The 26,076-nt window shown below is 43.2% G+C and overlaps 1 protein-coding gene across 1 annotated transcript; it reads right to left on the bottom strand.

Moving 5' to 3' along the window:
• Window positions 1-3,507: 3,507 nt before the first annotated feature.
• Window positions 3,508-24,374, bottom strand: KLHL42 (kelch like family member 42). The gene is made up of 3 exons (XM_047866252.1): window positions 23,355-24,374; window positions 13,241-13,434; window positions 3,508-8,780 (listed from the first exon to the last, which is right to left on the bottom strand). The coding sequence occupies exons 1-3, from the start codon at window positions 24,224-24,226 to the stop codon at window positions 8,329-8,331; spliced, it is 1,518 nt and encodes a 505-aa protein (XP_047722208.1). The 5' UTR covers window positions 24,227-24,374; the 3' UTR covers window positions 3,508-8,328.
• Window positions 24,375-26,076: the final 1,702 nt, after the last annotated feature.

Here is a 26,076-nt window from a genome sequence, read left to right as displayed (position 1 = left end):
ATACGAAAAGACGTCACTTCTCTAAGTGACAGTACTGTCACTCAAGCCCTAATACTGATTCCATTCACAAGAAAATAACAAAGTGATGGGGCTTGATTCCCGTTTTCCTGCAGTGCTTCTGAGTTCCTAAAGCACTGGCATCACTACCATTTGTGGGCAAATTTCCTTTCCAGCCCCAGCCAGAAGCTGAAATTTCTCCCACCTGTTTGATGGGTCATGCACACTGGTAGAAGAGAAAAGTACACTGCAGGGTTTTTCTGATGAAAGTTGCTGATCAAGAAAACACTATATTAATTCTTTTAAGGAAATTTTATGGCTGGATATACCAAAAGCTACATTTCTTTTTAGAAACCCAACAAGGCGTCAAGACCTTCCACATTCAACAAATATATTGAGAATCTGCTGTGCACAAGGCTTTGCTGTATTCCCTGACTTTGGGTGATAAAAAATAAGACACTGTATCATTAAGGAAACTGCAGTCTACAACAGGAATAAGAAACACACATAAGGACTATTACCTTGTTAACTTTCATAACACTATGGACCAACTACTTAGCTTACTTAACCAAGACTAAGAGCTTTCTCATCAAGGCTACTGCAAGATCTCACTGCAATGTGCCCACAAAGTTCTGCACCCAAAGCTTTAGCTCTCACATGATAACTCTGTCCAGTCTCAGGATATGTTTTAAGGTCATCCAGCCCAAGCCTGAAAATCTGAATTCCTCCTGCCGAGACATGGTTAAGACTTAAGGTGGTATCCCTCCCTGACTGCAGGAAGCATAACAAGCTTAGCTCTGTTCCATCAACAGGTGGCTCGGCTTGTCTTTTCAGGAAACAGCAGTCGACACCCCTTTCTTCTGGCAAGAGGAACCCCTATTATCTGGTATTAATTCATTTCCTGTGGTTGAGTTGGAGCTTCCCCTCCAACCCCCCAGCCACAGTGGTTTCCCCAGGGATGGACACATGACCTGAGCTGGTCCAATCAACATCTTAATAAAGAGTTTGGTATTTGGGATGGGGTGTTCCAACTATCTAATGCCAAAATATAGGACCAGCTAAAGAAAGATGAGGGGTGAAATAGGTCGGACTCCCTATCTGTGTCCTTATGTGAGAAACAAGGGAACCGATTACACTATTCTGTCTTGGGATTCAAACCCTTCAAGCCAGTTCTTTGGGAGAAATGACAGAAACACACCAGGATCTTGGAATTTGTTAGCTACCTCTTAATGGCTTCAGTAAAGTATTTTAAGAAGGGCATAAGCTGCTGGCCATGTTAGCACACTTGAAGGTGTAAGGAAAACAGCCAACAGCTCTGGTAGCAGTAACAGGTCATATTCATGGCGGGCTACCTGCCAGGTACCATTCTGAGTACTTCACATGGATCTCCCCATTCAATTTTCACAATAGTTCCATAGAGTGGATAGATACTGTTGTCACCCCTACTTTATAGTTAAAAAAACAACCCTGAGGCCCAGGGAGATATAGTAACCTGACCGAGGCTACACAGCTAGGAAATGGCAGAACGGAACAGCAGACTCAGCTAGTCTTGCTCTGGAACCCAGGCTTTTAGCCCTTCTGCCTGCAGCCAGGTAACTGCAAAGGGTCAGATGATGTGTGCCTTGCAGAAATGCAAGAGCCAGAGTCTGTGTTTCAATCAGAGGTGCATGAACAAACAGGAAAATAGAGCAGGACCAGGCCTTTGGAAGAAGCAAGGAAATAGAGTGGGAATTCATGCCCCAAACCCCTCCCAAACCCCTCTGGCCACAAAGAGGCAGTCATTTCTACTAAGGCAGCATATTCCTTGGGATGTACACTAGCAAGGGCAGACCCCTATTGTTTCAGGTTTTCCCAAAGCTGAAGAAGAAACTGGAGCCATTAAGCTGAGGGTAAAGAGTATGGGCAGGAATACAGATTATCACAAAGATGGGCTTCAAGTTTTAAAAACCAAGCTCTACTAGATCTGGGCCTTTAGCCCAGAGTTGCCAGAGATCAGATCTGCCAACATCTAACCGGGTTTTTAAGAGGTTTGATCTCCAAGGAAATGCTTATGGCCTGTGAAGAGTGGATCCCCCAGCCTCTACAGAAATTCTCAGGTCCCCTCCACACCCACCCCACCCCCGCCAAACCAAGAAGGGCTACCACGTGGGCAGAGTCACTTAGGCAGAGCCAGGGAACAACCTGCTGCAAAGCAAAACCAAGGGTTCCTGGGATGGCTGACCAGAAACCCACTCTGCCTGTGGGGCAAGGGGCCCTCGCTGGCCCTTACCTGCAGGAAAAAGTATACAATGTGGACCAGTGACTGCAGTGTGCCGTTTTCCCTTATCCCTTTTCCTGAATGATGATTTGTGACCTGCAGTGCCTCAGTTTCCCCAACTGTAATGTGGGGTAATATTTGTATTTACCACATGGGTTTGTTGTGAGGATTAAATATGTGAAATTTTATAAGTGCTTGGAGTTCCTTGCATAGAGTAGATGTTCCATCAGTGTTGGGTATGGCTGTTTTGGAGTGTCTTGAGTGTGTAGGAAATGACTGAATTATTCGTTATATACTGTCCGAACTGAGTGGTCACCTGTGGACGCAGAAGGGATGGGCATCCCCTGACAGCTCTGGACTTGGGGTGCAATAAGCTGCAATGTTACCTTTGGATGCACTGGCTGGATCTGATTTTTGACTGTTTCCCTTGGTGGATACGTCTTAGTGTTGTTTTAAGTTGGGTCATTTTTAAAATTGTAGGTATGAGAAGGGCATGTGTGTGCAGGTATGTTCCTACATGAGGGGCAACCAAAGGATGGAAGGGAATGGACATCTGTGGGACATCATCTAGCAACTGAACCCCCTTTTGTGATGTTGCTGCCCCAGCCCCCTCTCAGCCTCAAAAGCAAGGAGTTGTGTGGTTCTGTTTTCCTGGAGTGAGCGGTACTTAAAAGGAAACAGTGGTTGGGGTGCCTGGGTGGCTCAGTAGATTAAGTTTCTGCCTCTTGACTTCAGCTTGGGTCATGATCTCACAGCTTGTGAGTTCAAGTCCCGCATCGGGCTCTGCGCTGACAGTGCGGAGCCTGCTTGGGATTCTCTCTCTCCCTCTTTCTCTGCATCTCCCCAACTTGTGTGCTCTGTTTCTCTCTCTCAAAATAAATAAATACACTTTGAAGAAAAAAAAAGGAAACCGTGGGAAACATTAGAAAACAGGGTGGGACAGGTGGGCTGTAACTGAACTGTGGGACTGAGACTTCAGAATTCTAAGGATTCAGAGTTCCTCCTCCCAGATCTCTCTTCTCCAAACACTAAAGACAAAGACTCTTGTAGCCTCTGCTGCCCTGTTTGGCTCATCTTCCCATAGGACAAGCACCTCTCTAGCTGGTTCCTAAGTGTTAGTCCGGCTTTCCCTGTGAGTCAGGAACTCTCCACCTGAGGGACCTGTCTCAGGCTTCACCTGTTTCCTCTTGGCTCTGGCACAGCCCTGACCACACAGCGGGTACACAGTACCTCACGGACAACAATGTGGGCCATTAAGATTTAGAACTATTTTATTTGAAGACATTTTCTTCTATAGTTCTAGTTCTAAACACAAAATGAATGCTATCTGAGTGAGTGCATCGTAGGCATTGTTGTATTTAAATAAATCATATCATAATGTCTACATTTTAAGCCACACTTGTAAGACACAATACAACCTTTTTAACAAAGTGTCAGTCATAACAAAACATAATTATTCATTCTACAGATTATCAATTTTCCTAAAATGACCACTAAATATGAAAACATTGTAGAGACTAGATCTAAAGAACCCCTATTAAGAATTTTTTTTAGAAAAATGACACAATGCAAATTACATTTTCCTTTTCTTGACTAGTAATAAACTATGACATCCATTCGAGAAAGCCCCAGCCAACCCCACCAAAGTCATTTCAGTGCCCTTTTGCTCTGCAAAATTGACCATCTTTTACATTTAGTGTCTCCTGTAGGAATGGATAAAACTGGTTATGTCAAGTACAGAAGTCAGCATATGCCAATTGGTATGCATTTTAGATTGTGTTCCTAAATTAACACAATATGAAAAACAAATATTCTTAAGTGAATGAAACACAAGGAGAGAGAGCCTTTGATAGTTATCACACAGGCAAAGACAACTGACTTACAGTCAGGACTAGCATCTTAATGACCATTTAGTAATATTTTTTATGGAGGCGTTTTAAAGGCATAGGTATAAACTCACACGTGAACAGCTTGCCTCTCTCCCCATACTTACTTCCCTGGCTTTGCTCCTCCTTCTCATGGGATCAAGCTGCTGAGCCCTTAGCCAGGCAGGCTGTGGTGCCTAGTAGTTACCTTTATAGCAGATCACATACAATTTTTTTTTGAAAAATGAAGTACAGAGAAGACAATGAAATGTAGGGAGGAAAAAAAAACATACCATTAAAACAAAAACATAGCTTGTGATCTTCAATTTTAAAGAAGAGCTGGTTCATTATAACTGTTAGAAGATCATGAAGCAGTGGGCAGACTGGGTCAGGACCGAAGAGGCAGCCAGGCCAAAGAGCCCCAGTGTGCCCACTGGCAAAAGTGGGCATCTTTGAGGGCACTAGTCACAATGATTACAGCAAACATTTTCACAAGAAGCTTTTCAAGGCCAGGGACGGTGGCTCATTTATGTCTGTATCCCTAATTCTTAGCATTACCTTGCACACAACAGACTTTCTGTAAATATTTCTGGGAGCCAGGGAACTGAGTTGAATCAGCTCACTGCTCTCAAAGCTATTTGGGGTGGTATCTACTCACCTAATTCATTCATTCCTGTAAGGCAGGGATGACAGACTTCATTCACCTCACTCTGATGGATGGGCAACAGGTGCCTGGAAGCACTGATGACCTGGATTATGAGACCAATTCCTGGCACAGAGGAAAGGAGTGCTACTCATTCATAATGCTGCCATCAGAGAATGGTGGCCCAGATGTCATATATTTCCCATCCCTGGCCTAGGAGAAAGGCATCCAACAACTCACCCATATTCCCTTTCTGTTGCTATGCTGCCTCACGAGTGCTCTGCATTAAGCCACTGCTCATTAAATGCTGGTTGACCAAGAAGGCCAAGGCCTTTCCACTTGATTTACCTGTGTGGCAAACAGGTAGGGTCATGACTTTACCTGGAAATCTAAAAACATGGCATCCAAAATTCTCATTAAGTAATTCTTTACTGAAAGAGAACAAGCATTTACTTTTAATTCCCTTTGTAGAGAAAAAGCTTTCTCCACTCTGTACAAATGTAATTGATATCTAATGGAATCACTTGGGATTTTGGTTCAAAAAACCATGGCCGAGTTAAATTCTCTTTGGTTTCCATGCTTAATCTTATTTGTTTCTTACTGGAATTCATAACCTTCTCAGTACTTCATTGTCATGACTTAACCAACACTGTTGAAATAATAAACTCATACATTTTCATCAGAAAAACTTTAAAGGACGCTAAGGGGAGAGGCCACTGAAACCAAGGGTGTGGAGAAGAAAGCCAGAAAGAATGACAGAAAGAACCAACCTCCCTCTACCAATCCACACTTAGGACTCACTCTGCCGCTCCGACCATTCTTAGTAAAACTGGTTGCTTCCAGAGGGATGGATACCACAGGGGTCCTCCCGGCAACTCCCTTCTCCATAGTGGGAGTCTGGCATCCCTCAGAAGCATTTCAGAAAAGAAGGATAAAGCATTCAGAGAAAGGAAGGAAATAGAGGGATATTAACAAAGAGCACTATATTGTACACCTGAAACTAATATAACACTGTATGTTAACTACACTGGAATTGAAATAAAAAACTTAATAAAAAAGCAATGTCCTGGGGGAGACAGGGAATTTTCAAAGCATCATTACCCTCATCACAGGTACAGTCTTCAATACAACATTGGCATCAACAAGAGAACAGAGCTAAACTAAAATTATCCTCAAAATGCCAACATAGCTGCTGTGCACAGCAGGAAGATGTCCCAAATGCACAAATGTGTTCCTACTGCACATTCTGCCTTGCCCAAGTACCCTCAGCAGCCCAGAGTAACAAAACTTTGTTAGAAGTCTGTGTATCTTAGAGCTATAATATGCCAGTGCACATGCACACACACACATACAGACAATATGCACATATGCACACATCAAACTTGGTTTATAAAAAGAGCTTTGTGGATCAGAGTATGCCTCCACTTGGTCCAAGAATCTAATTGTTGACATTAAGAAAACAGACCCAAAGAATGTAATCAGGAAGGGAACTGGTTGGCAGCAACAATATTACATTTTATAAGACGTGGTTATTTACAAGCTAAGGTCTAACTTGTTCAGAACTAATTCAACTGGCTAGGATCGTCTGAATATACAAGGTTAAGCTTTAAAAAATTTAAGATGTCACAACAAAAGTTAACACTAAAATAAATTAGATTTTTAAATATATGCAATGAAATTATAGATCACTGGAAATTCAATTCTATAATGAATATAAATTAATAAAAATCTATTATTAAAGTACCATCCCCAAGATTTGAGTTTTTTTTTAAAGGCTAAGTATTTGCGAATAAATGGATATGGCTTAGAAACCCTTAAATAGTATTAAGTAGAGTACTGATATGATTATTTGGTGACAAGATCAAAGATCTGTCTCCATGTCCACAATAAAGGCTTGCCTCATTTTACTTAATAGAAGTATTCCTGAAAAGTTGTGCAAATAAAATTTTTACAACCAGACCTTTATTTTAACTATACTAGGAGGCCACGGTTGTAAAGAAACCCTGTAGTGACTCTTGATAAACTGAAGAACTCTGCTGAAGAAATCGAGTCCCCTGCACTATATCCTCACAGTGAATGCATACCGGAGGTGCTGGGAGTCTGGCGAATGCATGACTTTGCCATGATCATTTCTGCTTTTCTGTGGGACTTTCTTAAAAGTGAGGCATGCTGTACGGGAATGTCAGAACAGAAAGACGGAATTCCAGCTCACAGTTTCACTGATTCCATTACAAAAGACCAGAGAAATTCAGAAAGGGTTTTTCCACCAAAATCAAATTTCTAGAAGTATAAATGTTTAAAGGGATGCTGACCTATGATTGGCAGAGGCTTTTATTCATGGCAACTGACTTACTGAAAATGATTGCTTGAGCTGAGTTCCACCTGATTTAACAACCTAGGCAAGTAGAGCATGTCACCTACTTTCAGAAATACCACCAGAGGCCACTCCACTTCTGTAAGAGCTGCTTCCCCTCTCCAGCACAAACGTTTCACAGCTATCCTCACCTTACCTCATAAAAGCAAAGCATGAATTAAAAGGCTAAGATTAAATTAGAAAGATGCCTCACCTAAATATGATAAAGGCATCTGTTTTATCTTTAAAAAAAAGAACTAAGTCCAATACATTCATTACAAGCAACTCTTAAAGGCAAATTTTTTTCTTATTTGGTGTTCCCTTCCCTTCTAAGACTCGATTTCAAAAATATATATATTTATCTCCATCCTTTTAAACAATATATCTTCTCTTTTAAACAACGCAGAATGCTTAGCACTGCAACTTATCTGCCCACATAAATTCCCAATCTGCCACATACATGAAATAAGAGGTTATAGCTGCCTATCTATTCAGTACACATAATTGCAAAAAGTTTGGAAAAATAGCTGAGAGTGTTTTTATGCAAGTTTGGGAGGACTGGATGCTTGCAAGGACTCACTGTAGGGTTCCATCATTGTAATTCCTAGAAAGTAGTGTGCAAATAAAATATCTGAACCTAGAACCCTATTTTAAACCACTGGCAGTATACGTTGAGAATGAATGGGGGAGAAAATGGGTGAAGGATAGTGTTAATATAAATGTTTGTCAAGTAAATGAATAACAACAACAAAAACTTCTCACTTAAGGTATTAATGATGTTTCAAGTGACCTAAACAACACAGATTTTAAAATGATCTTTACCATTCAATGTCAATTATTGACTTTGGCCCTTCACTAAAGCAGATACAATGAATCTTCTTTTTGATGAGCAGTTTCAGTCACTGGCCCAAGGGTATCATATTTGGATGAAAATACTATCATGGATTCGTTCCCATCATTTAACAATCAATAATTAAAAAAATAATAAAGTTGGTCTCTTTTCTCCACAAGTTTTCAAGTAATTAGTTCAAGTAAGCTTATTTACAGCTATTGTACATGTGACCAACTTTAACCCATGTGTTCCCTTTAGAAATCGTTCTCCCTTGAAATGGAACACTATGGGTTGTTTTCTTTCCTTTCTTTCTTTCTTCTTCTTTTTTTTTTTTTTTTTTTGTCTTGAACTAGGTTTCTTTCAAATTCTAAGTCAGTTCAGTCATGTTTCTGTTTTATTGGGCAGATAAAGAGAGGAAACCAGCAAATTATGTCCAAAGGCTGGGAAACGCCTGAATGCTTCCCAACTATCTGAAAAGATGTTGTACTTCAGGAAAACTCGATGCTCCAGGCTGGTTGACAGGGTAACGTCTCTGCTCATGATATAGATGCCATCGTTGTGAAGGGCGCAAGTCAAGTTAAGACCCGATTTGGACGTGTTCTCCTTGAGGTAGAGCCACTGCCGCGTGATAGTGTTGTAGGACTGCACGGTGAGCATGTCCTCGCTCTGGCTGCTCCTCCGGTTGGGCCCCAGTTCGTGCAGACAGCCCCCCACGATGTAGATGGTCTCCTCAACAGACACCATCTGCTGCTTGCGAATGTGGACGTCACATGTTTCAAAGAGTGTCCAGATGTCGGCAGAGGGGCAGTACTGCAAAATGTTCATGTTGCGGTCTGAAACGAAGAGAGAAGCCTCAAGATGACACAGCCACAGTAACGTCACTGCCTGCCTCAGCAGTAATAAACATCTACCCCCGCCGGAATAATTTGGCAGCACAGAGACAAAACTATTTCAGAGAAGCAGAGGTCGGACAACAGTTTCTGAAGTGGCTGGCAGGAGATCGGTTTAGAATCATCTCCCTCACCTCTCATCAGGCATGTCCCCCTCCCTGGGAGGCTCTCTAAATCAACAGGGCCAGGACACAGATTTAGAACCTGGCACCCTTAAACATTTTAGAACCACCAGTCCAATGTAAACAGAATCAGGGCGTTGGAATTCTCAACTATCTACAGAATTACTGACTTCTACATCCAGATGACAGGCTGAGCCCCAAGGATCTACTCTTGACAACCGACTCTAATACACAAGACAAGTGAGCCAAGCAAGATCCTCAGGGGCTGTAGAAATGAAATAGCACATAATTGCCAAGTCAGGCGGAAGTCTCACCTGTGGCCGTCAGCCATGGAATCACCTGGCAATTCTATTTCCTGACTGCAACAGCAGAGATACTACCAAAGGCCCTTCCCTCTCCCTGTGCCCACTTCACAAGAGATGACTAGCTGTTGTGTGTATAAAATCAGAAAGCAGATGAAAGACTGCCCTAACATTATCCTGATATCATGGCTGCTTTAAGGAAAAATATTACCTACTCTCTTTTTGAAAAATGCTTGTGAAATTTAAAGTATCTAGTTTCGTTCTTCTTTTTTGTAATTGTTCTTTTTTACCCACTTCTCCTCTAGGAAAGAATAAATGGAACATTTTAGCCTCAGCAGAAAAAAAAATGCTCTGAGTTATCAGAAAGAATGAACTTTCTGTTTGTTGTTGTTTAAACAAACAACAAAATCCATCCATGGAAGAGACAACTTCGCTTGGGAACGGACGTGTAACTACAGGGTAGGACACTTCCTCCTGAGACAGAAGGACCCACCCACAGTTGGCAATGATGACAGAGCTCCATCACAGCCTCTGGTACCAAATGGCGGGGGGGGGGGGGGGGCTCATAAGAGGGCACAGAAAGAACTAAAAGGAGACCAAATCCTGTGTGTGCACATGTCTCCACGCCAGCAGAAATTTCAGAATTGTTACAGCTTTAGGGAACTTTCCTTCTGTTTTCCACCCATACTAATACCTCCCTGTATTTCTTTTTGTTATAGCTGTTGTGATAAAACTCATTCTAGGAGATAGTCCAAGGGAGTTTGGTTACCAGTCTATCAAAAAGTGCTCCTTACCAGTGAACCTGGCTTCTCACCATGCAAACAAAGGACTTATTCTAGTGAGGTTTCCATGCATTTCTCAGTCCCAGGTCTGAAGGTCTTCCCAGGTCTTCTGTAAATGTTTTCTCTCCTCACCCAACAAGAGCTCAGACCATATGAGGTGGTCTGAGTTGGTGGAATAATCTTTATGCTTTTATATTTAGAGGGGATTCTGAACTTTAACAAATCACCCTTCTTCCCTTGAGTGGTTACTACTGCTCTCTATTGAATTTCTTTTCATTTCCTCAATGACTGACACAGAATTAATCTAATCATGAACTACTACAAGGGGCATCTGGGTGGCTCAGTCGGTTGGGTATATAACTTTGGCTCAGGTCATGATCTCGCGATTTGTGAGTTTGAGCCCTGCATTGGGCTCTGTGCTGACAGCTTGGAGTCTGGAGCCTGCTTTAGATTCTGTCTGTCTGTCTGTCTCTCTCTCTCTCTCTGCCCCTCCCCCACTCATGCTGTCTCTCTCTCTCAAAAATAAACAAATAATTTTTTTAAAAAATCATGAACTATTACTTACTAAATTTTAAAAGTCTACCTAAGTCAGCAGACCAAGAATGCAACTTTGAGCCCTGCATTTTGTTTTATGACAATTATGATTTCTTATTTTAAATACAGGCAACCATTAGGGAGGCTTGGGAAGATCCCAAGCAGAAGAGGAGAGGTGTTTAAGAGTCCAAGGAACTGTCCTACCCTCTCATCTCAGAAAACCCATTTTCAACCCTTACACAAACATCCATCCATCCACATCACCCAACCATCCCATCACAGGTATTTGGCTTGGGGAATCCAGGACAGGAACCACTGTGTGTGGCCCAAATGAAGAAGGTACATTAGTAGTGGCTTGAAAAACTAGAAAACACACAAGCAAGGGTTTTCCAGGTCAAATCTAAAGAACATTTGCTCAGCCAGGGTCATGGAAAAACTAGGAAATCTACCAGCAGAGTACTCTTTGGATTATAGGGCTGCCTGTCAATGCATCCCAGCTCTTGCTCAGAAGAGAAGCCAAGGGACATGTGTACATTATATCAGCCCACAGGGTGTATTCTGTGTCACAAAATCTATGGAGAATCAGAATTCTTAGAAATGTCCATAAGTAAATAACTGTATTTACTTTCCCAGGAGAAAAGGCACACAGACACACAGAGAGGTACATATGCACACACAGGAATTCTCTGGGGGCTTTTGACCACTATACCCTGAACACCAGTGTTGAAGATAAAGGAAATGACTGCTAGATCTTGCTCTTTTTTCCTTTTTCAATTATTTATAACAAAAAAGCTGGCAATTATCTTATCTTCAGTGGAAAGTCACTAGAGAGGGACATTGGGAATAGCTCCACAGTGACGAAAATTTGAGGGTGTTTAAAAAAAAAACCAAGAAACAAAAAAAACAACTCACTGCTTCCCATACACTCCTCTTGGGTCACTGCCTCTCCTTAAATGTATAAACAGCACCTATAGTGAGTTCAACAGTGACCCCCAAAAAGATATGTCTACCTCCTAACCCCCAGAATCTCTGAATATAACCTTACTTGGGAAAAGGAGCTTTGCAGGTGTCATTAAAGATCTCAAGATGAGATCATCCTGGATTATCCAGGTGGGCCCTAAAGTCCAATGAGCAGTGTGTCTTTCTTTACAAGAGACATAAGAGGAAAAGACGTGGATACACTCAGAAAAGAAGGTATGTGAAGATAGAGGCAGAGGTTGGAGTGATGCAGTCACCAGCAAAGGAAGATGTGGAGTCACCAAACCTAGAAGAGGCAAGGAAGGATTCTCCCCTAGCGCCTTCAGAGGGGACATGACCGCCCACACCTTGATTTCAGGCTTCAGGCTTCTAGAAATGTGAGAGAATACATTTCGATTGGCTTAGGCCACTAAGCTGTAGTTGTTCGTTAAGTCGGCCACAGGAGACTAAAACACCGCTCACCATCCCCCCCACCAAATCAACTGTTTAGAGATACTCTAAGATGTGTTGTTACTCAGAATCTTTTGTGCACGTGCACACACACTCTAAACCATATGCTCATAAAACACTTTACATTTAACTTCTCCCTCTAACATAAATCCCTAAAACAAAACACATTTGGCTGTGGTAAAAATAATTTTTGGCACCTATACTACATTAGCATATGGATTTCTGTCCTTTACAAAGTTACACATCACCATCATTTCTCCATGGTTACTGTCAGCCAAGGCTGGAGAGCTCTGTCCTCTCATATTGTATCATAAAAGAAAGACGGGTTATTTCACTATGTTGGATAAAATGGTAACTCTACTATTTCAATGTAGCTAAAAGTCCTAAGAGTCCAGTTATACCTTCTCTATAAGTTCTGGGTGTTTTACAGGTAGACCAAACGAAGAAATAAATTTCTTTGGCCAAGAGGTAACATTGACACAAGTGGGAGAGAGGGATAAAAGGAAAAGACACACCTCTTCCTGGTGGCCCTGCCACTGCCTTGTCTGCCTTACCACAACCATGCTCTTTTCTATCTCTATCATGTGAGAAGCTTCCTACCAAGAACAGTAGTATAAAACCTACTGGAGAAACTTATTTCCAAATTCTTAACTATCAAATACCCAGCAAAAAAAAAGTGAAAAACACACATGTACAGTTTAATAAAGAGCATAACCACCTCTCACCTCTGGATCAGGAAAGAATTTTCTTACATTCGTGTCTCTTAAAACCCTCTTATGATATGTAAATAACAGCCTAGAGCTGAGTTTCTGGAAACTATCTGACATAGTTGTGCTCAAAAAGGGAGAAAGTGGAAACAAAGATCCTCAAGGATGTTCTGGCTCTAAATTCTGTTAGAAGTATTCGGGAGAAGGATGGGAGTAACCCAGACAACTCTCAGGACTACTGGTCACAAGGCTGGGTTTTCAGAGCAGAAAGAAAATACATATTCTCTTCATAGCTCCTTCTACCCCCATTCAATTCTTGTGCTCACACAAGGGCATCAAAGGTCCCTCCTGCCCAAACCACCCCTGTAATACACAACACTCTTCCTCCCAGATATGTAAATATGCAGTATTTAACATATAAAATCACAATGTGTACGCCAGAGTGTTTTCCTCTGGCACCCTCCTACCCTTCCCCACGCTGCAGAAGCTCACACAGAAAAGGACCACTTACTTAGCCCCTTCACTTACCTCTGGTAGTATATCCTCCAATGACATAAATTTTTCCCTTACACTCACACGCAGAGAACTCAGCCAGAGGATTTGGTAGGGGTGCCACAAAATTCCACGCATCCTGCTCAGGATTGTAACACTCAACATTAGAAACGGCCTGCCCACCAATGGCATAGAGTTTTGAATTGACGGCCACAAGTTTGAAGTTAGACCTGAAAGATAGATACAAAGGCCCAGAGAGTCAGTTCTTATTGATCATTAAGAGGTAAGACAATGGCATGAACTGCTAAAGCAGAGTGTGGAATATGCTCGATATCTGAAGAAAATTAGCTCTCCAAGTTGGGTGCCTGGGGACAGAGGAATGACCAAATGACATCTCAAATTTCACTCCTACCCCCAAAATTCACAAGAATGATGCATTTTCCAAACTTCTGCAATTGGAGATAAGCAATTCAATATAGCAGACTCTCGCTTAGCCTTATGCCAAGAAGCAAAGATATTCTGTATACAGTAAACTTAATACTTCTTTTAGCAGTGGGAGCAAGTACTGATGGAGAGATGCATAACCACCTCACTCCCTTGTCTCTTGACTCAGAATGTTTCCCATTCTTCCTACCTAGGGGTACAATCTATCTTAGGTACATGCTAGCCCCTCCTACACAGCCAGGCATATGCTAAGGGTGCCCACTAAAGGGTGGACACCTCTACCACAAGTGTACCCAGACAGATCACTTGCCTCCCCCCCCCATATGAGGGCATCCTATATATTGCTTCACAACAAATAACGTAGGGGTACATAAGCACTGAATTAATTAAACGGGTTTTGATCCAGCACTCTTAAGAGTATTTACACATGTTAACAAATAGGTAAATCAATAAATGTTCACCTATTGTAATAGAAAACACTTTAAAAAGAGAATACCCTGGTGTTAAGCCCCATATCAGTAATACAATTCAGCACTGCTCATCGGTTTCAGATGCTAGATAAAAGTCTCATGTCTTTTGTGTTGAAAAAAACTAATTTGTTTCAATTTGGCACACAGAGATTAATGGACTCCTTGAAGGCCAGACAGGATAAACACTTGGGTCAGTCTACGTGACGTATGCACCAGTCTCAAGTTTAGCAGAGCACGATGCAACCAAACGACCTAAAGCACAAATCCGGAGACCCTGGCCCAAACACCCCACTTCCTCATCTCCAGTATGGGGATAATACCTATCACAGGATGGGTATTACACAAACAGGGTATTACACATTACACAGGGTATTACAGTAAACAGTTTATCATCAAGTACTACACAGATATAAGATGCTATCATTATAATCTCTCAGTTTTCTAGTGTTTGAAATAAAGAAAGTAGACCAGGTAAATTTAGAGGTCACATCTATTGCCAACACAACAATATCTTCAAAAGTAACAATGTCCTAAGAAAGAACCAGGGCAGAGGCCACAAATAGTGAAAAACACATGTAAGAGGGTAGATGAAGAAGAAACAGTGAACAAGAAGTCCATGCCCAACCCCTGAACAGGTGTTTAATAAACACTGATGCACTATGACATAGAACATGCTAGAACGGGCCACCTACACTATGGTGTTTTCAAAGGTGCCTATAATATGTACATGTAAGTGAGTTTGGGTTTTGTTTTGTTTTTCAAATCAGAGAGTGAACAGAGGACCCTTCAACAAGAACCTCATATTGCCCATTAAATCCAGCCAGCCATTCAGGATTTCATGCCAATAGACTTTGCTGGGGTGGCAGTTACTGGGGGGTCTCTGGTTCATGTTGCTTACTTTTCCTGCTGCCAATGGTCCTTAAAATCTGACCATTATGCCCTCTCTATGTGTGCAAATTTGGGGAACCAAAGGAAATAAAGCTTATAAATAAGCACTAAATTTTACCAGCCCAAAATTTGTTTTTGCTCACCAAAGGTACACAGATAGTAAATTTTGTAAGATCAAAACCGTTTTTAATATTCATCCAGCATAATCATTTGTCCTAAGCAAACATGTAAGGGTTGAATGAATAGGCAGTTAAAAGTAAACAGTTTCATCTCTCCAGACCCCAACATGCTCAAATACACTTGAAGAGAAGAAACTTTCCAAGACTGAGTTTAAGATGAAATTGCCACCCCAAAACAGGCCACTTAATGAAGAGACACTGCCGAGCATTATGAGCCCAGGCTTATACAGGGATATCTCAGCTCCATTACTCAACAGCTATGTGACCTTGGACAAGTCACTGAATCTCAGGTCATCTGAACCTCACTTTCCCCATCTGTGAAGTGGAGAAAAGCACATCATCACACACAGTAAGAGTTGGAAAGGGGAACACTTGCAGAAAGTCAGAAGAGGAAATGCTTTTCTGCACGTCACAGTCTGTTTCTTAACTCCAAAAAGGTCTGCTTCTCATTTGTTAACTGCAACAGTCACTCCCCATCATGTACTCTGGAATTATGTACAAAGTGCTTTCTCATCCATAAATTCTCACCATGTAGCACTTCATTTGCAAGTTTCTGAACATAACTCTTCCACTCTTCACCTCCTGAATGGTAAAAGTATGAATCCAAGCTATCAATTTAAAAAAATATATATGTTATCGCTACAGTATTTTCTTAATATTGATCCCTGACATACTACATGCAGGGGGCAAAAAGAAGAATTTTTAAACCAAATAACGATGTGTTATAGCTATGTATGTACTTGACTGACTGACAGTGAATAGAAATAAAAGTGAAAAAAATTTAGATGCTGATTTAATTTCTACTTGACTTCAAGGAAATAAAGAGCTCATTAAATCCTTAAGAACGAAGTGACATGAAACACCCTGAACACGGGTGTGCAGATTAACAGTAGCTATATACAACTGTAGGGAGGCAGGTGACACAGATGTCTGGGTGGCTTAGAGTCCTGGCCATGAAACTGTGCGAGCTAATTCAACTCACTGAGCCTCAGTTTCCCCTTTGGGGAAATGGAGCCAATAATAAGAGATGCTGTGAGCATGAAACAGGAAGTGACATCTAAAACCGACTATAACATGCAGCCCAGAGTAAGAGCTCAAGAAATGTAAACCATTGTCATGGTTTGCTACATAGAAAAGTTTGTTGCCATTAGAGTGAGCATTAGAGTAAAACGGCAAGAACCTTTCTCCCATCTTTTCTCAACCACTCAGGAGAGGACTGTACAGTCTGCAGAGCACTTGGGTCCTTGTGTGTCCTCTTCCCCCTTCTGCTGCTTCCCTACAGATTAACCTCCTCTGGGGACCAGGAAGGGGAGAGAGCAAAAGTTAGGAACAGAAGTGGTCGCGGTTGCTACCTACTACCCTGTCTGAGAAACTCCAGCACACCAAGCAACTTTAAATATTGGCCAAAATCGGGGGGGGGGGGGGGGGGGGGCAGGGAGAAATGAATAGACACATAGTTTTCTTTCCTTCACACTATTCTGGGGCTCCACTGCTATGTTAACCATAGAGCACAAAATCTCTCCAGGTTTCCATGACTCTAGAAATGCCCCCCAAATACTAAACTATGGCTCAGAGAAAAACGGGACAGCCAAAGCTGACAACTGTAATTCCACCTCTGCCAAGAGACTTCACTCTCTCCCAGCCTTTCTATACTCACATGCAGAACTCCAATTTCAGAATAAAAGTGCAGGCAATTGAAGAGACTAGACACAATGTTAGAAATAGACAAATTAATGAACTGATGACTGCAACAGTGGCCAGTTCCTGCAAGTTATCACCAATTAAAGTGAGGAGGGAAGGTGAGAAATTTGGGGGCACACAAGCTTTTACATTAGAAGTTACGTCCTGACAACTCCTGAGATCAAATCCATGTTTGGACCACTGGGCAGTGTTGCATACCTGGACTTCAAAGCATCCTCTCAAAGACTGCTATGTACTCCTATTGCCATTTTCAAGTGTGTGGGCACAACATTAACATCCCTCCTGTCCTCCCTTCCATCCCTTCCTTCCTTCCTTCCTTCCTTCTTCCATCCCTTCCTTCCTTCCATCTCTTCCTTCCTTCCTCCCTTCCTTTTTTGGTGGGGGTGGGGGGAGGAGGTGGTCCACTACTGGTCATATAGCACCATTTTCTCCAGAGTGCAAAGGGCTTACAGAATCTCTCAGTGCTAGGGTTCCTGCCTGTCCTTTACCATTTAAGATTCTGAGACTACCACACTGTTCAGTCCCTGCGGAAAGTGGGCTGTTCAGCATTTGACCCCTTTGTCAAAGTAAAACTGTACAGATACACCACAAAGGCAGTGAATCAAGGTAGATGTGAAGTGCTGTGTGACAGAGGCCAACATATTTTACTCAAGGTTCTAGGTTTCCACCGGTGTTCCCAGAAACTGTGTTAGACACATCACACAGCAACAATTCCATTCTAGATTTCGTTTTTACTTGTCTCGTCATCTAAACTCAGTTAGAAACTCCTGAGAACAGGAGCCATGTCACCTTTGCTGTTCATCCAACAGTGACTAGAAAAATGAAGACATAAAGCTAATGAACCTTTGAAAAACAGCACAGTACCATAAAGTATCTGTGCTCCACTTCTTGGATAAAAATAATTTTTAAAAAGAAAAATTTTAAATCTGCATTAAAATGGTCACTGCCAGTCCATAAGCCAAATTGTAGATACTCTAAATGGCTGTATCTATCCAATGGATATTTACATTTGGTTACTCATTACACACCTTAGCAATTTGCTTAACTTTCTATGCCTCAGTTTCTGACTCTGTAAAATGGGAACCTGCCTAATACAGCCTTTGTGAAAAATAAGTGAGATAATATGTGCAAAGCAGTAAGAACATTACCTAGTACAGAGTAAATGTTCAATTAAATGCTACTTATTATTATTTTTCAGCTATGCTAAATAACTATAATGACTGCTACAAGATAAAAATACTATATAATGTTACATTTAAAAAAATCAGGGGCGCCTGGGTGGCGCAGTCGGTTAAGCGTCCGACTTCAGCCAGGTCACAATCTCGTGGTCCGGGAATTCGAGCCCCGCGTCAGGCTCTGGGCTGATGGCTCAGAGCCTGGAGCCTGTTTCCGATTCTGTGTCTCCCTCTCTCTCTGCCCCTCCCCCGTTCATGCTCTGTGTCTCTCTGTCCCAAAAATAAATAAACGTTGAAAAAAAAATCATACATTCACTTTTATTTTAATAATATATTCCATAGTTCAAAACAACTGTGCATTTTAAGCATCTACTATATATTGGACACCATGTTAGCAGTAGGACTATACATACACATTGAACTGGCCCTGATTGGAAGGGAGAGAAACAATCATGACCAGAAAATTTCATAAGGTGGAGAGTATTCTAGAGAAGCATACTTTGAATATTTAGACCAACTGAGAGTTCAGGAAGGCTTTTCCACTTGAGTTTATGTCAGGTCTGAGCCAAAGTATGAGAGAGATAAAGAAGGTTACAAATTCCAATATGGCATCCAATAAAAAAGTTCGGCGGGAAAAAAATATCTGTGTAGAAAAAAACCAGAAACTAGAAAATACCAGAGAATAACTGTAATAGAAAAAACATACAGACGATACAAAGCTAATAAAAGAAACCTTTCCTGAAGGACCAAAAGACCTAAACAAATGCATGGAAAAATAAACCATTTTTCTAGCTGCAGAGTATTTTGAAACTATGAATCCTCCTCCAACTTGATAAACACAAGGTAATCCCAAACAAAATTCTAACAGGACTTGACAAACTGATTCTAAAGTTTATCCGAAGGAGGGGCACCTGGGTGGCTCAGTCGGTTGAGCATCTGACTTCAGCTCAGGTCACGAACTCACATTCATGGGTTTAAACCCCACGTCAGGCTCTGTGCTGACAGCTAAGAGCCGGAGCCTGCTTTAGATTCTGCGTCTCCCTCTCTCTCTGCCCCTCCCCTGCTAACGCTCTGTCTCTCTCTGTCTCTCAAAAAATAAAATAAAACGTTAAAAAAAATTAAAGCTTATCTGAAGAAGAAAATGTACAAAGAATAGCTAAGAGAATTAAAATAAAACAAAACAGAACAAATGGGTCTCAGTTCCATGAGACAATAAAATAGTTTACCAAGCTACAATAATTTAAAAGTGTGAAGAGGCACCTGGGTGGCTCACTCAGTTAAGCACCTGACTTCTGCTCAGGTGACGATCTCATGCATGGTTCATGAGTTCAAGCCCCACGTCAGGCTCTGTGCTGGCAGCTCAGAGCCTGGAGCCTGTTTCAGATTCTGTGTCTCCATCTCTCTCTATCCCTCCTCTCTGCCTCTCTCTCACTCTCTCAAAAATAAATAAACATTATTTTTTTTTAAGTGTGTTCTTGGGGCACCAGGGTGACTCAGTCAGTTGACGGTCGGACTTGATTTCAGCTCAGGTCACGATCCCAAGGTTCTGAGTGTAGAGCCTGCTTAAGATTCTTTCTTTCTCTCTCTCTCTCTGCCCCTCTCTCTTGCTTGCACACACACACACTCTCTCTCTAAAAATAAAATAAACAAACAAACATGTGCTATTTAAAAGGGAATGGCCAATCAGTCAATATGGAAACAGGAAATTAGCATCTGGTAACTGGCTGTGTAAATCAGTCAGTTTGAGGGACATTTAAAAAACATGTTATAACTTTACATTATACCTTATTATATGAAATTAAGACCCAAACACATTCAGATATAAATGTAAAAAGACAAAACTATAAAAGATATATTACAAGACAATGAGTATTTGCATATTCTTAGCTTGTAGAAGGCTTTCCAATGCAAGATTAAAGGCTAATAGGATATATTTGACAAATTTGGCTACAAAAAAATTTAAAATGTCTTCATGTAAGAATACACTATGGGGGCACATGGATGGCTCAGCCTGTTAAGCAGTCAACTCTTGATTCCGGCTCAAGCCATGATCTTATTGTTCATGGGTTCAAGCCCCACATCGAGCTCTGTGCTGACAGTGCCCAGCCTGCTTGGGATTCTTCCTTTCTTCCTTTCTCTCTCTGTCCCTCCCCCACTCGCTCTCTCTCTTAAAATAAACAAACTTTATATACATATAAACAAAAATAAATATATATAAATATAAAATAAAGAAACTTTATATATATATATATATATATATATATATATATATATATATGTGTGTGTGTGTGTGTATGAAATAAACCTGAAGTCCAAAACTAGAGGCTCACAAGGCCAGTGTTGGTCTGGCGGGCAAGGTTTTTGTTACTGTTGATGTTTGTTTTTTCAAAGAAGTGGCCAACACTTGAAAATAGGGTTGTCTGCCCATCTGGCAATACCGTTCCTCACTTCTAGGTGGCAGCAACGAGCTGTGGCTGAGAGGCGGAGTCCTCTTGTGGTGGGGTGGTAACTCTCTGGTCCCTTGTAATCCCAACCCACCCTTCTAGTCACTGACTTCACCTGCCCCGTCACTTGGAAGATTTCATTTTTGGGGCCTTACAATAAAGTAAAGACAGGGGAAAACATGTGCTTCATTATCTAAGAGACAAGAGATTAATTCTACATACATAAACAGAACTTCTGAAATGAATATGAAAAAGATAAACCAATTTTCTTTTTAATTGGCAAAAAACGTTTAAAAAATATATATACAAGGCCAATAAATATATGAAAGGAAAAATCTCTCTTCCAAGCAGAAACATTCATACCAGTGTTTTTGCCCATTGGATTGGAATAAAAAATGATGATAATGTCTTGTCTTGGCAAGAGAATAGGAACTGGCAAGCTCAAACACTGTTTCAAGGAGAGGAAATATGAATTTTCTGATGGGCACTTTGGCAGGAGCTACCAAAATTGAAAACATACATGCACTTTGGCCCACCTATCCAGGAATTTCAGGAATTTGCCATATAGGACTGACTGATATATGCCAGCTAAGACAGGCACACATATGCCAAAATGCTCAATATAGCATTGTTTATAATGGCAAATAGAAGCAACTTAAATGGGGCACCTGGTTGGCTCAGTTGGTAGAACACGTGGACTCTTAATCTCAGGGTCGTGAGTTCAAGCCCCAAGTTGGGCATGCAGCTCACTTTGAAAATAAACAAATAAATAAATAATCTTTTTTAAAAGGAAGCAACTTAAATGCTCATGAAATAAGGGAAGGGCTGATTACACTATGGTACCTCTATGGGCTGGAATATTACACAGCCAGCAACAAGAGTGAGATGGCTCTACATCTGTTGATATAGAAAGACTCTCAAAATGGAAATATTAGTGGCCATAATAATCAGCACAGCCTAATAAACTGTAGAGTAACAGTATGTACAAGATGCATACACACCCCTCCAGGTACATGCATATGCATACACATTTTTCCCTGTTAACAATCATCAATGTTCTTAATGTGTGTGTGTGTGTGTGTGTATGTGTGTATATGTGTATATATATATGTGTGTGTATATATATATACACATATATACATATATATAAATGTAACATAAATATATTTATAAATGCATAATATATAAAGGTATGTCAATAGATACCATTTTTTACTCTGGTTTTTCATGTCATTTGCAATTTTTCTAAGCACATATTCGTGCATTGCTTGAATACCTTTTTTTCCCCTCAGAGGACGGATATTCCTATAAAGAAAAAGACTACCAAGGACTTGTAAAGAAAGAATTCTGTGAGGTGTTGTGTTACAGTTACAGCTGGAGCTGGGTGGGGGCAGTGAGGATGCTGATCACCTCAGTTGATACAACTGGAGACAGTGTGTATAGTGGTGATGGCCAGTCCGCTGGGCCTTCCACCCCCTAATCTGAGCAATATCCACAACACTGAATGTTTCTTTGTTGCTTTAATTATAATCTGCTTCAAAATAACCCATCTGATATCAAATTTTAAATATGGTATAAATAATGCACTAAAAAGGGGTTGGAAGAAAACATGCCAACCTGTAAGAGGTTATTGCCTCTGTGAAGGAGGGAATAGGAATAACGGTCTTTCTGTTTCTTGATTCTTTTCCATTTTTCCACTTTTCTAGAATAACTAGATATTATTTTTATCATCAGAAAAAAAGAACACTTTCCAAGATGAATTTTATGTTATTGTAGAAATAAAGTCACTGATCCTCCTGGCCTGGTGTACCCTTAAGGTCAGTATGTGTAACAGTTACAACTTTCTTTGCCAGGTGGTGAGTCCCCCAATTCCTGGTTCCACACTTTAGGGTAGGGCCCATGTAGGGGTTGAGATGGGTACAAGTGGACCAGAGGAGAGGGTCCTTTCGTGGGTCACACTGATTCTTCTCCCAACTTGTGAATGGCTGTGGCTGTCTTGGATCCGACCACTTTTCCTTCCTACCACCTCTGCTGCATCCGCCCTGCTCTTTCCTTTTCCTGTTCGTTTCCTAGCTCCATTCCCTCCTCTTGCTCCTCTCCCTTCCTCCTTTTCCTATCTCCAAGTCACCCAAATGCATGCTGGGAGGGATCTGCAGGATGGGAAGGGAGAAGGCCAGGTGGACGGAAATGTTCTAATTCTGCAGGTGACCATTGCCAGGCTCAAGTTTTGGGTCAATGATGAATCTGTCTGGGAAAGAGGGGAGATGCAAAAGAGAGGATAAAAAATAAGAGGCACTTAAAACAATAAATCGTAGGTACAATTCTAATGTTTATCTCCTAAGCACAGATTGGTGCCCCAATGTAGGAAGCTTCAAAGTCAGTGACAACAACAAACTCTCCCAAAGACAGTGTTACAGGTTACTGCCCAGTGTGTCACTGTAATCAGGATTGGAGACTAAAAAATAAAAAATTTAAAAAGGCAAAATGAAAGCAAATTAAAGAAAGTTTTCTTTTAAAGTATCCTTCTAGAAAACCACAGATTCCTTTTTTCCACTGGGAAGGAGGCAAAAAAAAAAAAAAAAAAAGCAGTTTGCCTAAAAGTGCAATACCTGCAAAGAAACAACTCAGCTAGTCGACCTCGGGGGTGGGGCGCGGGGGTGGGGGGGGCACTTCTTCCTTGCATAGTCCTCAGTTCTTTGGGCGCTTTGCCAGAGTCAAGGCCAGCAACACTCCTGAAGATGTCATTCCCACCTCGGCGCAAGCTCCTGTGACTGCCCAGTAAACATTAGGGGAACGAGCTAACGAGCAAGTAAATGGATGGGAAAGAAGCCGCACTGCCGGGTGCTTACCTCTTCTGGTTCATGGAGGCCACCTGGAGCCACTCGTTGGTGCTGGGGTTGTAGGAGTGCGCAGCCGAGATCTCCTGGCTAGTGATCCTGTACCCGCCCACTATGAAGAGGTAGTTGTCCAGGATGGCGGACCCGTAACCCCTGACATTCACCAGGTCGGGAGGAAGGTTGTTGGCCAGCGGGAACCAACGTTCAGTCATCTCCTCATACCTCAGCATGGATGGGGGCTCCCCTTGGTAGGGGTGAGGAGCCAGGGGTCCCCCCAAGAAATCCCCCAGGGCCACGAGGACAGGAGTCCCCGTCATCCGGGCCTCTCTCAGCCTCTGCTTCAGGCTGACATCGCCGGGGGCTTGAGGGGGAGCCCCCAGAAGGTGGAACTGGGGCTTGCAAAGGACCTCGTGGAAGTGGACGACCATGAAGCGCAGGCAGGCCTCCTGCAGGTCGGGCAGCCCGTACACCTGCGCCAGGCGGTACAGCTCCAGGCAGTTGGTGAGCCGCACCTGGGACAGCAGCAGCTGCAGCAGAGACGTGACCTGAAGGAAGGAGGCCGCTTCCACCAGCTCCGCCAGCAGGCTCACCTCGTCCATCTCCTCTTCCTCCTCCACCCCACCGCCCTTCTCCGCCCGCGGGCCCAGGAGCCAGCCTTCGCGGGCCCCGCCGGCGTTGATGAAGTCCAGCACCAGGCGCAGGCCCGGGGCGCTGAGGCCGCGCAGCTGCTGCACCTCGGGGCCGCCGGCCTCCTGGCTCAGGGCCTCGCGCATGCCGGAGCGGTAGAGGGCGCGGAAGTAGTCGCTCTGCTCGATGAGCTTCCTCTTGCTCACCGGGTAGCAGCGGTCCTCCAGGCGGATCTGCACCATCTCCTCGGCCGACATGGCTGGGGGCCCGGGGGCCGCGGGGGTGCCCGCCAGCTCTGCGCGCTCGCCTCCCCGCCCCCACGCGCTCTCCGGGTTCCGGGTTGGGCGCGCCGAGGGATGGCGCCGCGGAGGAGGAAGGAGGCGACGGGCCGCCGCCCGCTCCCGCGCTCGCCCGGCCTATCTGGGTCGCGGCGGCGCCCCCCGAGGCAGCCCCTCCTCCTGGTCCCGGGGGCGGCGGCTCAGCCTCGCTCCCCCGAAGCGGCGGCCCTGCCCGTCTGCTCTCCCTCAGCGCCAAAAAAGGCCCGGCTGGCGCGCGCCGGGCGTCGGGAGGCGGCCGCAGTCCTCGCTCGGGTTCGCCGGACCGCGTCAGCCGCCGAGGGGATCCCAGCCCCCAGCCTGCAGCCTCCTCCCACGCCTGGCTTCTCACTTCCGCCCCGCAGGACCCCCGCCGCCCGCCGGACCTGCCGGTGGATCCGGGAGGGCTGGAGGGCTGCGGGCCCGGGCGCCGGGGCTGGGGCCGGGTCCGCGCAGCCTCCCCCGCACGCCGGGCGCAGCGGTGCGAGCCAGGCTCGGACCGGAGGCGAGATGAAGCCGGTCCGCTCTCTCTTCCGCGCTGCTTTACCAGCGGGAAGAGAGACAAGAAGGAGAAACAGGCGTGGAAGGAACGGGATGAAAGGAGTCTGGGGTCCCGGGCGTCAAAATGACATCACATCTGGGATCGCCCATCTAGCCCAATCCGGCATAGTGTCCCAGCGGGCTGAGGCCCATAGGCCGTTCCTGCACACGTAGGTGGCACCTAGAGCTGAGTCTTCGCAATGGTCATCGTGTAGGAGCCATCTTGCAGAAAGAAAGTCCAGGCAGATGGCAGCAGGTTCGGCAGAGCTCACTGGGGTGCACAGTGCAGCTGATGAAAAGGGTTGGCAAGCAGAGGAACTTGTATTTGCTGCTGGGGCCCGTTAATCCTCTTTATGCTATCAAAAGAAAGACAGGAGTGCAACTCAAAGGTAGAACACGTGACCTCTTTTAAACTATTTTCTAACAAACCTTGCTTTTCCTATTTCAGTTTGGTTGGGTTGGCCATGACAGAATGCGATCCTTTGGGCAGAAGGTGTGGCCGCTTTTGGTGGCATTGGCCTTCAGAGGTGGTTTTTCTTGCCACCCTCCTACCGTCCCCATACCCATGCTTCCTCACTGTCTGAGGACTGCTTAAGGAAGGGCCACTTCCTCCTTAAGAGAGACCTCTTCTCTCACTTAACATTGCAAAGAAATGAATAGAAAGCTCACCCCAAATAATAAAGACCTCAAGTTACTCGTAAGATATGAATTAATCTTAGAAGGAGGTGAGCAGGATACTGTTAGGTAAGCTTTGGGTGGATGGAGGGATAAGGATTGGGAGGGAGCAGAGGGTGTGGCACTCTTATCCCACAAAGAAACCCTTTTTGAAAATTTTCCCAGACCAAGATTCTACTATAATAGTCCTCAACTTGGGAAGAACATGTGTTTGGGCTTTGTTTTTATTATTGCAAGCTTCATCTGTCTTCTTGAATGACAAGTTGTTAAATAACACCTTCTTCATAAGAACATTTCTGCTTTATGAGACATAAGATATCTCCTACACCTCTCATATTGTATATTAAGAAGGGGGGAAGGGTTAAAAACCAGAAAAGAAAGTCATATTGGTAAGGCATGAAATCCTTTTGACACCTTTTGGTTACATTTTTGGTTCTTACTATGTAACTTAGCTGCCTGGGAGTGAGGTGTTTGTCCTCCATCATTCTCTTTATAATACACCACAAATAAGGAACTAAAAATTTAAAAACAGAAAAAAGTTCTAGTAGATTCTGGCTTCCCTGGGAAAAGTGAAGGAG

This window comes from Prionailurus viverrinus, chromosome B4, assembly GCF_022837055.1.
Source record: "Prionailurus viverrinus isolate Anna chromosome B4, UM_Priviv_1.0, whole genome shotgun sequence".
Taxonomy (NCBI): Eukaryota; Metazoa; Chordata; class Mammalia; order Carnivora; family Felidae; genus Prionailurus; species Prionailurus viverrinus.
The sequence above is the reverse complement of the archived record's forward strand: the minus strand, read 5'-3'. Positions and strand labels throughout refer to the sequence as shown.

What these genes read in the sequence shown, in the direction of transcription:
- KLHL42 (XM_047866252.1), bottom strand. Translation starts at nt 24,226, where the DNA reads ATGTCGGCCGAGGAGATGGTGCAGATCCGCCTGGAGGACCGCTGCTAC. An exon ending in GCCTCCATGAACCAGAAGAG is followed by an intron (nt 13,435 to 23,354) that starts GTAAGCACCCGG and finishes TCTATCTTTCAG; the next exon opens with GTCTAACTTCAAACTTGTGG. An exon ending in TGGAGGATATACTACCAGAG is followed by an intron (nt 8,781 to 13,240) that starts GTAAGTGAAGGG and finishes TCTTCGTTTCAG; the next exon opens with ACCGCAACATGAACATTTTG.